The sequence below is a fragment of the Annulohypoxylon truncatum genome (genome assembly GCF_022578515.1).
Source record: "Annulohypoxylon truncatum strain CBS 140777 unplaced genomic scaffold F4807scaffold_21, whole genome shotgun sequence".
NCBI lineage: Eukaryota > Fungi > Ascomycota > Sordariomycetes > Xylariales > Hypoxylaceae > Annulohypoxylon > Annulohypoxylon truncatum.
This window is the reverse complement of record NW_025953807.1, coordinates 408282-421772: the sequence shown is the minus strand read 5'-3', so window position 1 is coordinate 421772 and position 13491 is coordinate 408282. Positions and strand designations below refer to the sequence as shown.

General features: G+C 47.3%; 6 protein-coding genes across 6 annotated transcripts; 4 read left to right on the top strand and 2 right to left on the bottom strand.

The window, feature by feature from the left end:
- Window positions 1–3705: 3705 nt before the first annotated feature.
- F4807DRAFT_430482 (uncharacterized protein) lies at window positions 3706–4685 on the top strand. Its single transcript, XM_047998418.1, has 2 exons — window positions 3706–4611; window positions 4663–4685. Exon 1 carries the CDS (start codon window positions 3713–3715, stop codon window positions 3965–3967), a length of 255 nt encoding a protein of 84 aa, XP_047853151.1. The 5' UTR covers window positions 3706–3712; the 3' UTR covers window positions 3968–4611; window positions 4663–4685.
- On the top strand, window positions 4082–6235 carry F4807DRAFT_452263 (ferric reductase like transmembrane component-domain-containing protein; the record flags this gene model as incomplete). The annotated part of the gene is made up of 2 exons (XM_048000313.1): window positions 4082–4611; window positions 4663–6235. 2 exons carry the CDS (start codon window positions 4082–4084, stop codon window positions 6233–6235), a joined length of 2103 nt encoding a protein of 700 aa, XP_047853150.1.
- Window positions 6236–6318: 83 nt separating this feature from the next.
- On the bottom strand, window positions 6319–8126 carry F4807DRAFT_430480 (pyridine nucleotide-disulfide oxidoreductase-domain-containing protein). Its single transcript, XM_047998417.1, has one exon. The coding sequence runs from the start codon at window positions 7669–7671 to the stop codon at window positions 6466–6468; it is 1206 nt and encodes a 401-aa protein (XP_047853149.1). The 5' UTR covers window positions 7672–8126; the 3' UTR covers window positions 6319–6465.
- Window positions 8127–8318: 192 nt separating this feature from the next.
- On the top strand, window positions 8319–10130 carry F4807DRAFT_144106 (Clavaminate synthase-like protein). The gene is made up of 2 exons (XM_047993133.1): window positions 8319–8593; window positions 8729–10130. The coding sequence occupies exons 1-2, from the start codon at window positions 8497–8499 to the stop codon at window positions 9751–9753; spliced, it is 1122 nt and encodes a 373-aa protein (XP_047853148.1). The 5' UTR covers window positions 8319–8496; the 3' UTR covers window positions 9754–10130.
- Window positions 10131–11593, top strand: F4807DRAFT_144087 (Creatinase/aminopeptidase). The gene has a single exon (XM_047993132.1). It carries the CDS (start codon window positions 10508–10510, stop codon window positions 11345–11347), a length of 840 nt encoding a protein of 279 aa, XP_047853147.1. The 5' UTR covers window positions 10131–10507; the 3' UTR covers window positions 11348–11593.
- F4807DRAFT_144081 (phosphorylase family protein) lies at window positions 11566–13074 on the bottom strand. Its single transcript, XM_047993131.1, has 4 exons — window positions 12937–13074; window positions 12310–12801; window positions 11695–12240; window positions 11566–11639 (listed from the first exon to the last, which is right to left on the bottom strand). The coding sequence occupies exons 1-3, from the start codon at window positions 12962–12964 to the stop codon at window positions 11840–11842; spliced, it is 921 nt and encodes a 306-aa protein (XP_047853146.1). The 5' UTR covers window positions 12965–13074; the 3' UTR covers window positions 11566–11639; window positions 11695–11839.
- Between the last annotated feature and the right edge of the window lie 417 nt (window positions 13075–13491).

Sequence of the window (13491 nt, the reverse complement as noted above, 5' to 3'; positions counted from 1 at the left end):
TTCGTATCACTCGTGTCAGTGAATTGTAGGTAGAGGGTCGAGCTACTGGCTAGTTTGTGCTGGCTATGTACGAAGTTAGCTTGAGTTATAAAAGAGGCCAGACGAGGATGAAATTCAAGAAAAAGGAGAAGGATTCCATAGTATGAAAGTAGAAAAGGGGCACACGGCTTCGTTGGATAGAAAGGAGTCGGGCGTCCCAGAGGGAAGGTATTGTGGGATCGCAGTGACTTACCTTAACCTGCCTGTCGGCCCTGTCGAACATCGGCATTAGGTGGGGATCTTGCGCTACCTTCGGTATAATAATTAAGATATGGCCTTCTACCTCTACTATCGAATTAGAGGGATTTTTTCAAAGTTATGTATTGTCGTTCTAAATATGGGAGAGATGAAGGGGAGGCTGCTTCTGCAAAATCAAGAAATGGAAACTTACTCTTCTCATGTAGATGATAATTTGGTCTATGTGTCCCACCATCGATGGAATTTTCGACCATTGGACCACAGCAGGATACGCCATCCGTTGCGGCCGCGGTGCAATCTGGCCATGTACATGCAATATTGTTCTGAGCCTCGGCATCATTAGGAGTCGAATAGCGAGACTCGACCGACTTGTTAGAGAATTTCGCAAGAGGCCATCTTGTATAACGATATTTACCCCTCTCGGATGTATGTACCTGCTGCTTTAAAATACCTAACACAGCGAAGAAATAGAGTTACCTCGTTAGGTACGCATAGTTTCGCCGCCCGGTAAGGTAATGTGTAATTTAGTACAGAACGAAGTCTGAAGGAGAGGATAGATCTGGAGTATAGCAGCAGAAGATGGGATGGGACGGTAGGAAGAGGGTACTGAAGGAATAGCTCCAAGGAGGTGTAGCAAGTTAAATGCATAGAGAGATGGTATTAGGTGATGGAGTAGGTGGGAGAAGAAAGTAGAGAGGAAGAAATTAAATAGAGTAGAGAGTTTAGAAGACCGAGAAGAGGGGGCTCATCCGTTTAATAGGTGAATAATAGAGCTAGTTAAGAGAGTAAAACGTAATAGGAGATTCAAGAGAGAAGATTAAAATGGAGGAGGAAAGAATGTAGCGGTCATATTAAAGGCAATATAGGTAGGACCGACTTTAAAAGAGAAGACTTAATGAAGGTGGAGGAGTATAGAAGGAAGGAGAAGTAGGAAAATTATACAAGGAATAGTAGAAAAGCTACTTGAGGAGGCATATTAGAGAATGAAGAGCAAGAGGGGTAAGAAGATGGGTTCTCTGCTTGGTTTAAGTCAGGAAAATTGTAGATAAAGGAAGCAAGAATTTTCCTGCACCCTTCCTTTGGGTGTTATATAGAAAATTTACTAGGTAGAAGCGATGGTAGGACAGATATGACTCAATGAATACCAAGCTGTGAAATACGGGTCTAGAAGTATCTAGAGACGTATAAGCGGAGATCCGTTGGATCCTCGTGGATTCAGGAAGCTTATTTTACTGCTTGATCGGTCATAAACACGCTCATTACCTAAGAGATATGGGCATATTCTTTGTCATATTGACCTTCCCCCTTCGATCATCCTCATGATTTAAAGTTCTTTGACTGAACAGACATGCGTGATGATGTCGTTGGTCTGTGAGTAACGATCATATATTATAGACGCATGTATACTGTAAGAAGTTCCCCGTAAAATATGCGAGTATCAGTCGTTAACTATCTACCTACAGGTACCTTAGCCAACCATCTCTAGGTACATAGGTAGTCATAGGTGATGAGTGAAACATCAGATGGCTTGACCTTCTAAGCTATAGAACTGTTAGAACACAAACTTGAAAATAAGTTAGGATCGTTAGCACTGAGATGTATGAGTCTTTATTTGATGTCACAGCAAACAATCATGTAGTTAGTAGCATACAAAGGCTTCCTCAATATCTAGATGAGCATCTTAGGTACCTACATAACAGTCACTACAAGTGACAGAAATTTCTGCTGAGCTAAAAACGATGTAATGGAGCATGAAAATTTTCGACAGGACAACTTTAACTTGTATTAATATCTATGAGATCGAATTCCAGGGCAATAAAGAATCCTATGGAAGGACCTCTACCCTTAGTGGGAAGCATAGGTACGTATGTGGAAGATTTGTACTAGAAATGATCCCAGGGTTGATACTTGGGTATTCCATAATCCGAGGCTTCAAAGAGCATCTTAGATCGGCGGCTGACGGCGCTTTGAAAATTTTCCTTTCAAGCTGCTATCTGGCAAGGAATAGGACAGTCTGATTCTCTGGCTTTAGTAGTGATCCAGACCCCAGTCAGTTTGAAGGTACCTAGGTATGTTTCTAGATACAAGCAGTGTTACAACCAATAATAGCAACAAGACACGTCAATGTGATGATACAGGCCTACTTTTCTTGTATTCGTGGCATATCAGTAGCTAATTGATGGACGATGCTGAGGTCCGTCCTTGGTTTTCGTACCATCTCTCATTTTTAGAAATTAATTAACTTACATAGCATCGCACAAATACCTGAATTTGTAAACTAATAATTCTTAAATATACTTCTATTTGTATCAAAATCAGTCTGGGGGATACGCCTAGCTATAGTACTACATATGGCGCTATTCTGATCCATTGTGTATATATATACCTAGGTAGGTATGGGTATTTCTAGGGGAAAGAGTAGGTGGTAGCCAGATTTTACTGTTCAAGCACTAAATACCTACCTAACTATCAAGGGATTGCGTTCTTGATAAGAGACCTTTGCAGTTATCTTGTTCTTTTCTGACATCTCGTTTATGAGCCAAGTACAGTGTCTGCAACAAGTGACGCCAACCTGGTGCGTTGATGCATTCAAGGCACAACTAGATCATTGAAAACATTTTATACGAATCTTATCCTAGTATATTTACAGAGGAGTATGAAAGTAGTGTAAGTAAAATTATATTTAATATCGTATTCATATATTTAAACCCAGTGAGCATCGTAGTAGAGAGTTGTGGCCGTAGTGCTTAGGATTTTAAGATGTCTAATTGTAACCCCTTTTCGCCGGAATAGCCGCCACCCCTTTTTTAATTCGGCACAATGAGGATAGTGGTTCGTATAACTAACAACTAATGCATTTCTATTTATCTACTCATTTCATATTGATATTTCATATAACCTAGATAAATGATAATAAATTAGAAATACGATACTAAAATGAATGCGGATGGCGACTTATGTTGGGGTTATCTATGGCTAATTGATGCCAGTCTCCCGGCCGCAGCCTTACTAATCGGGAGAGCTTAACCAAATTAATGTATCTATTGACTTATAAGCAGCAAAACATGCAATATAGGTGTATGCGAATCTGTGTATAGGTGTAAAAGAGGCATTAGGTGTTCATCTTCTTGATGATGTCTTGGATGGACTTAAATGTCAAGATCATGCTCTTGTCTTCTTAGCCAATCGTCTAATGTTGATGAGCGGCACAGATAGTCAAGCTAAGATATTATTTTATACGTCCCGCCTTGTAAACCTAATAGAAGAATGTTTCTGAACTAATCTTACCTAGGTACCTAGGTAGACATGGTGTTTTTTTACAGAGCTCAATATGCCGGTGTTTGAGGGTGCGTGAACTCGTCTTCGTCACTATTACATTTGCTGTCTTCTAGATGGCTTCAGCCCAGAAATATCTAGGCTATAATTGTACGAACATACAGAGAACCCGTATCTCGGGCACCTAGGTCAGCTCGGTATGGATGGCGAAGTCCTGCGGGGAACCCTTGTGAACCCCTTGTCATTATTCGGTGTATTTCTGCTATGTGTCTTACATTGGACTGAGCACGTTTCACAGGACTGCGAATTAAAACTTGCTCGTCTTATTATCCTCTTTGTGGCTTGTTGCAGGAGTCTGGAGTCGGAAGAACCGAGTGGGACGAACGGGCTAGTCATTCCAAGCATTGGTAGGAATTTCTGTACGCCTGTGGCCATCGAATCATCGTCTGCTTAGTTAATCTAGTGCCATTGTGGACGGAACAGACAATTACAAATACACAATGCTCCCAAGTGTTCAGTTAACCCTGAAATGTAGGCCCTTGCCTGGCATCTTGATGGGAGAAACACGATGGGGTGGACTTCACTCTTTTCTTTCGCAATCATAACGTCTCTGTTTACCACGGCACTATGTGGACATGGCCTCATTGGTTATGGTCAGTGGTGGTATGACCCAAAATGTTGCTACGCGTGTCGCGGTGTTATCTCGTCTGCTCCGCTCGACTGTCCTGACGGAAGTATGGGTGGTATGGGTATGGAGATGGACATGACCATGGCGTCCCCAACTGCGCCTTGTATATCCGAGAACATTGCTTTCCTAACGACGCTTGCGTATTGCATCAACTCGACGTGTCGGGAAGATCATGTGCCAACTTGGAAGATCGAGAAATATTGGGCCGACCAAGCCACCGGCGACCCTTCCATTCTACCGAGATGGACTTACGGCGCCACTCTCGCGAACATAACCCAAACTCCCACTAAGATATGGGCAAGCGGGCGGGTGCTTAATTTTACCGCTCTCCTTCCCCCTAGCGACTACGAATACCAAAAGTCCTTCGATGACCTCTTCGACTGGGAAGAACATACACAGTCGACATACGTGTAAGAGAATGACCAGTTATTACTTCGGACGTTATCGTAACCGCTTCACAGAATCGTTATTATTACCGTCGGTGTGGGAACGCCGTTGTTGGTGTATCTCCTCGGCCAGCTTCCCTACATGACTAGTGTCTCCGACGGGATCAAACCGTACCTCGTGTACCCGTCTACTATCAGCACATATGTCATCCGGCCACTTCCACGGCTGTCGGGAAACGCACCAACAATGGGTCAAGGCCTTTACATCGGAATGTTTGTCGCCCTCAACATCGTACTAAGCGCTGTCTCGTATCGAGGGTTTGGTCAGCCCGACCCGTGGGGCTTCACACCTTCCGGGGAAATCATGGCATATGTCGGATATCGAACTGGCCACATCGCCTTTGCTCTGCTCCCCCTGACCGTGTTGTTCTCATCTAGGAATAACTTTCTGCTATGGCTTACGGACTGGCCATACTCGACATTCTTAGTTCTCCACCGATGGGTCGCACGTGTTTGTGCTCTCCAGGCTGTGGTCCATTCTATCACCCTCCTTTGCGCGTATATACCAAGCGGTGTCTATTATACAGACGTCCATAAGCCATATTGGATATGGGGGATTGTGGCTACCCTGTGTCTCGTATTATTACTTTTCCACAGTATACTATGGTTCCGTAGCAAGTCTTATGAGACATTCCTCATACTCCACGTTCTTCTCTCGGTGTTCACGATAGCAGGCTGTTGGTACCATGTGATGTACTGGAAGGGGTTTACCGGTATCTATGAGTACTGGATCTATGCCGTCAGCGCCGTCTGGTTCTTCGACCGTCTTATACGCGTGCTGCGAGTCTGCAAAAATGGTATTCGCGAAGCCAAAATAGCGGAAATCGGCCCGGATATTGTTCGCGTGGATATTAGGGGGTTGCGGTGGACTTCAGAGCCTGGATACCACGTTTACGCTTATTTCCCCAAACTCAACCTCTTTCGCCCCTGGGAAAACCACCCGTTCTCGATAATCCACACCGCCATGCTCCATTCTCAGAATCATCAACTCCTCGGCAGAAACGGCATCGTGAATCACAATCCATCTGATTTGAAGGAAGTTGAGGAGGGCATGAGTAAGCCCGCGAAAGGGAACTCGGAGCCGAGCGCAGCTCCACCGGCAACCGACGCATATAGCGGGATAACCATGTACATCAAAAAGCACGCCGGAATGACGAGGTATCTCCACAATCACCGCAGCTTACCCGTCTTACTTGACGGCCCCTACCGTGGCAACGCGAGCAGGGAAGTATTAAAATGCGACCGCGTGTTGCTTATCGGCGGCGGGATCGGGATTACCGGCTTACTCGCATGGACAGACAGGCACCCCAACGTCAAATTAGCCTGGAGTGCGAAAAGAGAAGCTGAGCCTCTAGCGACGGATCTCGGCACGGCCCTCGGTAAAGTGGCTGACAAGGTGGTTCTAGTCGGCGAGAGGCTTAATATAAACGTGTTGTTAGCGCAGGAGGTAAGTTCCGGGTGGAAAAGAGTCGGTGTAGTCGTTTGCGGTCCTGCGGCGCTTTGCGACGATGTACGAGAGGCGGTGGTATCGTTTGGAAGAAGAGAGAAGACAATCTTTGAGCTCGAGGTTGATGCTTTTTCCTGGTGAACCATATTACACCTAAATATTCTGGAATTACCTATTCTTGACTAAAGTGCCCCTTTAAATGCCCCTAATCGGGATCGGACTTGTGACACGACCAAAACACATATTGACGACCCACTTGCTGCTGAGAATGTGGCTTCATTATTTGAAGTTGAATTGACTGAAATACTCGCTAATTATCCGCCTCTATCGTGTAATGTTGAATTAGGTAAACGTCTATAGTACGACAGACCTCAGTTTGGGATGGGCTCAACCCATCTTGGCACCACGCGCTTTAGAAACCTCATAAACTTGATGAATCCCACAGCATACTCCACGTTTCCAACCGGGTCAACCACTCTCTCGGGAAATCCAATTCCAGCACCGTAGAGCCCTGGAACAGGTTCCTTCGTCTTCGGATCTATGAAGCCTCCCGTCTCGTGATTGAATGACACCTCTTGTTTCATAGGGAGGGGTTTTGTGTTGTACCCTATCGCCTGTGTAACGTAGTCACATCCTGGCATCTCCTTCAAATAAGCCTCCCGTTCCTGCTCCACACCACCCGAACAGTCGACTCGAGTTATGATCTTGCCCACTTCGCTGTGCAAAAGCCTGTCGCCATCCAAGTTCTCCCGGGCGAATTGGGCTGCGATGCCTTTCAATCCGGTGTTGTCGTAGAGAATCCAATCTCCCTTGTCCTCAGCATACTTCAGCCTTTTTGCGCGGGAGAACCACCGCGCGCGAAGCTTGGGATGGGATTTCTGACTGAGTTCGAATATGTTCCTTAGGACGAGAATGGCACTGTGAGAAGCGCCGATGACACCAATGCATATGTCTTGGTCTCTAGGGATGGTCTCGGCAAAAAGAGATGGCTTGAGTGTGATATCAAGATCTAAGAGTTTCGGTACACGAGAAAGACCGTCCGGGAAGGGAACAGTAGAAGGGAATGCACCTGTGCAGTAGGCAACAATTGGCGCCGTAATGCGTTGGGTGGCTTGAGAAGCCTCATCCCGTACAGTCAACGACCATACTGAGTCTTGGCTAATCCGTTCACAATCGGTCACACTGGCCTTAAAGCTTGTGACTTGATCATGTTTGAGTAGGCCCTCAGTCAAGACCTGCAGCATGTCTCCTGCATATTGTAGCGAACAAGTGTCGTCATGAGGGAGACCTTTTAATATGGAGATGGCGTTTGGCTTTTCGGTGGTTTCTGCGATCTTCCTAAACGCCTCAACGCCTTCGCCGTAGGAGAGGAAATGGTGGACTTTTGTATTGCTTGGAACCTCTCTATACTTGGCATTGATACGGCCGCCTTGGAAGAGAGGATCTATCCATCCTATTTTGGAATTAGGGGGAAGTTGTTCGAGGAGATTGCCAACAACGGCGATACCAGCTGCACCTCCCCCAACGACTACCGCAGCTAGCTCCGAAGTTTGCTTAGTCGTACAATGGTTATCCATGTCGCGATGGCCGAATTTGAGTTTGAATCGGTTTAATTATTATGGGCTTCTTAGGCTTGATATGGTTTACCTTTTATATTCTCGAAACTGTAACTGAAAAGAAAATTTCGGATGTTAGTCACTCACCTTCAAGGTTGTCGCTTCCAGTCTTCCAATTCACCCAAGTCACTTAGGTACCTCCTAGTGTACCTACACTAAGGAATGGATAAAAGCCGGGCGGCAACTGGAGCTTCCCCTATCGCTTACCTAACCATATCTATCTCTTTTGTGGATGTCCGGGACACGCGTTCTCCTGGGTCTGTGCAATAACCATCTTCCACGTACTTCAATTGCTTCGATGAGAAGCGCATTGATGTGACGCGTAGAGAGATAGGTAATGTATAAGGTCCGGAAATATTCACTAGAACACCGCTATATCAAGACGGTGAGGTGAGTACTAGGTAAGGATCTGTGTAAGAAACGGAGAAGGATGTCGGTCTTAGTACCTTGGTATTACACACTGAACAACAGCCACAGCGTACTACATAATTGGGGCTTAGTGTCCACCGAGTGCCGCAGGTGAAGGAATCAATTCCAACCTGTCGGGAGTCGGCCACTGCCGGTGAAAGTCGTCGTGTATCTCCGACATAGGACAGCCCTACCTATCAGATGCAAACGTTCGGAGAGCGCCTTGCGTCATACTGTTCCTTATCTCAAGTATCGTTATATAAAAGGGGTCGATTCGCCATCGCTTTTATCAAGTTGTGAGCCTCAACTCTACGAATCAAGTCCGAATACTTTAACTTAAACAATAACAACGCCAATCAACACAACAGCAAGAATACAATGTCGCAGATCACTGTAGAACCCCTCACATTCCCAGAGACATCTGGCGTAAACTTCGGAGCCATTGTCCGCAATGCAGATGTCGAGCATCTCACTGGTAAGACCTATGCAACGTATTTCGTGATAAACTAAGTATTTCACATAATGGGAGATCACCCGTAAAATCGGTAACCTCCTTTGGTAAGCTACCTGACACATTCCAATCCACAAACAACAGCTAACAGTATGTTAGATGCCGACTTCGATGTTATCCGTGATGCCCTTTTCAACCACCAAATCCTGGTATTCAAGGATCAGGCTGGCACATCGCCGAAGGCTCAATTTGAGCTAACGCGACGGTTCGACCCTGCCGGAACTTCGTATGGTCATGGCAAGACGATCGATGCTAAACGCAGTATCCTACACCCCGATCTCAAAACCATACCACATCAGCCGCAAGTGCAAGTTATCGGTAATGGTTTTGTGCCTGAGTATGAAGGCTTGAAGAATGCCCAGCTCAAGCACCCGCACCACAAGACCTTCCACGTGACTACTATTCCTGCCGAGGAAGATCTCGACTTCACCCGCTTCTACCGCTGGCATATTGATGCTGCGTTATACGGCCTTGCTCCTCCAATAGTGACTACACTTCTTGCGGTTAAAGTGCCGGATGGTCGCCGTCAGATTTGTCGTTATGACGACGGAACCGGTGACGAGTTGGATGTTCCCTTGGGCACTACGGCGTTTGTATCGGGTTACTCGATGTACGACCTCCTCTCCGACGCTGACAAAGAATTTGCGCGCACCACCAAGGTTGAATACGCGCCTCATCCGTACATCTGGATCAGCAACGCCAAGTCTCGTCCCACCGGGCTAGGTATGGTCTCCCAGGGGCTGGAAGTTCCCCTGAACGACCTTCCTCCTATCGAGGAGGACAAGATCCAGATCTTGCCCCTGTGCTGGCGTAACCCGGTCACGGGAAAGCTTGCCCTCCAGGTGCATCCATCGCCGGCCCGCAAACTGCATCTTGCGGATGGGACCGTCACCGACGACCTAGAAAAGGTCCGCGAGACCATATATCGCCTGCAGCGTCCGGGTATTGCACCGAAGATGGTGTATGCGCACGACTGGAAAGAGGGTGATCTTGTGCTTTTCCATAACCGCGGGTTACTTCACTCTGTGGTTGGCGCGTTTGCTGAAGATGAGGTTCGACTGTTCAGGCAATGCAACATCGCGGCAAGCCATTTCCCTGAAGGACCTACTGCGGTGACTGCCTAGATACTTTCAAGTTATTCATGTTTTATCTCATTTTCCAATAGAGTACAGATTTCCTTTTAATCCTGGTCCCGGAACCTAAAATGATGTGCCCTGGTGACCGTTTATTCATGATTTATAATGAGCTTTTACGTATATCAACCAGATTCCAGTATTTTATACATCAGCTATACTCAAAGCAGACATGGTTGATTTCGTACGAAGGTTAAAAGGATCAATATATCTATAATCCCCCAAGCCACTGCAGCAGCACGTAAAAGTGTTTCCAGTTGATGATCAACACGTAGGATGCTAATATCTTAAGGAATATAGCGGGCCATTCTCGTTAATCAACCAATAGCCGACTCCGATTCTCGGCCCACACGATTATTCAGTTTGTGATATATCATACGTGTATATCATCCAAGTACGCCCTTCGTGGTTATATATCGTTCTATGAGATAAGAGGACCATGGACCCCTACGTAATCACGACGCTAAGTTCTTCGCGATTGTGTAATAAGTGAGATCTGATAGGAGTTATCCGGCAATGGTTTAAGCTACCCCTCAATACGCCTTTCCTGTATCGGTCTGTAGGAGCCCAACCGGCAGGGAGCTATGCGCTTCGCGTACAGTAATCGCATATGTGCATAGATCATGTAGAATCCTACGCACTTGGGGTACCCACCCCTTAAAGAGCTCAGCTCTCCGTAGGTTTTGGTCTGGTCGTTCGTCGTCTGTACGTCTCACGCTCTCTAAATCTCTCGAAAGCTGTAACCATGTTTCAAATCGCTAGCCTACTACCCAAAATCTTGGGTACTACCACCACCACAACAACAACAACGGAGACAGAGCCGGAGCCAGAGGCGAAGACAGAGACAGAAACAAAGCCGGACCCGGAACCAGAGCCGGAGAAGAAGCCGGTGACACCAGAAGCCGAAAAGGCGCGCGCAGCGTACCTGCTAGACGCGCAGAGCAAAGCCGTGTCCCTGTTCGCCGAGATCGAAGAGAAACTAATCCGCCCCGGGATCAGCGAGAAGCAGCTGAGCGACGAGATCCACGCGCTGGGCGAGGAGCGCCACGGCGTGCGGACGCACTGGCACAAGCGCGTCGTGCGGTCGGGCCCCAACACGCTGCTCCCCTTCGAGGACAACCCGCCCGACCGCGTCATCGGGGCCGACGACATCCTGTACGTCGACCTCGGCCCCGTGTTCGAGAAGTACGAGGCGGACTTCGCGCGCACGTTCGTGCTGGGGGATGACCCCGAGAAGATTAGGTTAAGGGACTCGCTCGAGCCGACGTGGAAGAGGGTTAAGGAACGCTTTGATGCGGAGAGCAAGAGTATGACGGGCGGCAGGCTGTACGAGATTGCGCAAGAGGAGGCGAGGGACGCGGGGTGGGAGTTTGGCGCTTGGCTTGCTGGACATCTGGTTGGGCAGTTCCCGCATGAGCGCGTGCCGAAGGATCAGACGAAGTTGTATATCACCGAGGGTAATGATGAGCTGATGGATGTGGAGGGCAAGGACGGGTTCAAAAGACATTGGATCTTGGAGATTCATCTGCGCGACAATGCGAATAATAGGGCGGCTTTCTTTGAGCAGCTCTTGACTGTTGGGTAGACGTGTTCTTGGATAGGAAAGTTCTTGGATATGTCGCCGTTGGGGGTGATGTTTTGTGTATACTTTTGGGTGGTATAGGATATTACCTAAGTTCTAAAGGGGTAGGATTAGCAAGAATCCATTTTGGATAGTAGCGGCAATTTACTGGCTTGAATCCGTTGGCATATCCCTAGATACGAATATTGCTCGTTAGAATAAGAGATGAAGTGAAAAAGTGAAATTGAGTCGAGAATAGTAAGGGGTAAGGGCAATGTTGGTATTCCGTAGTACTATAAGCGAACTTGTTGTCTTTCTAGAGGACCATATTAGTATGTGTTAACTGAGTCTTACATGAATTTGTAACAAACATTAACAGTGCTACCTGTGAAATATACTATGTGATTAAAACCCACATGATCCAAGTTCTTCTACCGCTACTATTTATGACCGTAGTCTATGTCTAGATATCCTTACCATCCGTCTATCCCCTCTAAGGTATTTTACGTAGCTATATTAGTTTAAGAAACCCGGGAATAGGTACTGGACCTTCTTTAACGCCTCCGGATTCCTGCCCTCGGGCTTAGTACAGAACGCAACGGCGCCCTTGCTGGCACCCTCCCAGTGCTTAGCGGTAACCAAGTCGCTGTTTTCGTGCTTACATAATTCGTCTAGCACGGCTCCAACCAGTCGTTTGGCGTTCTGGCCATTGCTCTCCATATAGTGCATAACCATGGACACGTCAACGTCCTCGGTCGTATGCCAACAGTCGTAATCTGTAGCCATGCAGATGACCTGGAATGCCATCTCGGCCTCTCTTGCTAACTTGGCTTCCGGTAGTAGCGACATGCTGATCACCGAACCGCCCCAAGAACGGTATAAGTTGGACTCCGCGCGCGTCGAGAACTGCGGTCCCTCTAGTCGTCCAGTATAATTAGTATGTGTATTTGAAATCGTCAAGCGCAATGTTTGACTTAGCAACCTACCCATGCAAATAGCAGTTCCCTTCCCATGCAGCACCACACCATCGCCCTGCATAGACTTGGCGCACTGGCGCACGACCTGCGCGACCTTATCATCGTAAGGATCGCCGAAGGGCACATGTCCGACGAGTCCGCCCTCGAAGAATGTAAAGGGGCGGATGCCCTTGGTGCGGTCGATAACCTGGTCGGGCACGACGAAGTCCATGGGCTTGATCTCCTCGCGCAGGGAGCCGACGGCCGAGAAAGCGACGACGCAGCGCACGCCGATATGCCTCAAAGCGGCGATGTTCGCGCGCGCGGGGATCTCGTGCGGCGCGTACTCGTGGTACTGGCCGTGGCGGGCTAAGAAAGCGACGGGCACGCCGGCATGCTCGAGGATCAGGATGGGCGCGGACGGGTAACCCCACGGTGTCAGGGGGTTGATGCGGGCGATTGGGGTGTACCCGTCGATCTTGTACAGGCCGGTCCCGCCTATGACGGCGATGTGGACGGGTCCTGCGCGCGGACAAGAGTCATGATATTAGCTACCTGACTTCTACGTGGCTAGGAACTTGGTGAAGGAATTTGAACGAGGTTATCGTGATAGCGGATGATGTGATGGCGGGGCAACGCGGGACGGGAAACGCTTACGGTCGAAGGTTTCAGGAAGATCAGACATTGTGACGGGCTTTCTTGGTTTTCTATAATTCTAATCAACTCTTAAAATTGGGAAATCGCTTTCTATTGCAAGTCAATGCTGAGATGTAGTTGTGTCTGTCTTGTCGCCGCCTCGCGGTTGCACAATTAATAGAAAATTTACAATGCAAAGAGTTACTGATATGCGATATGCCCCTCCCTCCCCCGCTTTCTGATACGTACCTGGTACGCCCCTACCTGGTTTGTTTGTTGATGGCGGATCCGATCTTCACTTTGATCTTTAACTTTTACCCATTTTACATCTTGTAAACACCAAGTCCTAAGCTTGGAATAGTTTCATTCTATTAATTCAACTTTTATGACTAGACGCTTTGTATCATTTTCGAGTAGTAATATACTCTGATCCCTTTTAATCTCCTCATATATCTCTAAAATGGTTGTCATCATGGCGAATTGTGTTTGTCTTGATGATTTCAATCGAAACCCTCCTCGCAGCACTTAGTCAGAGTTGAACGAATAGAATATATGACGATTTATGAACCCTAGAAA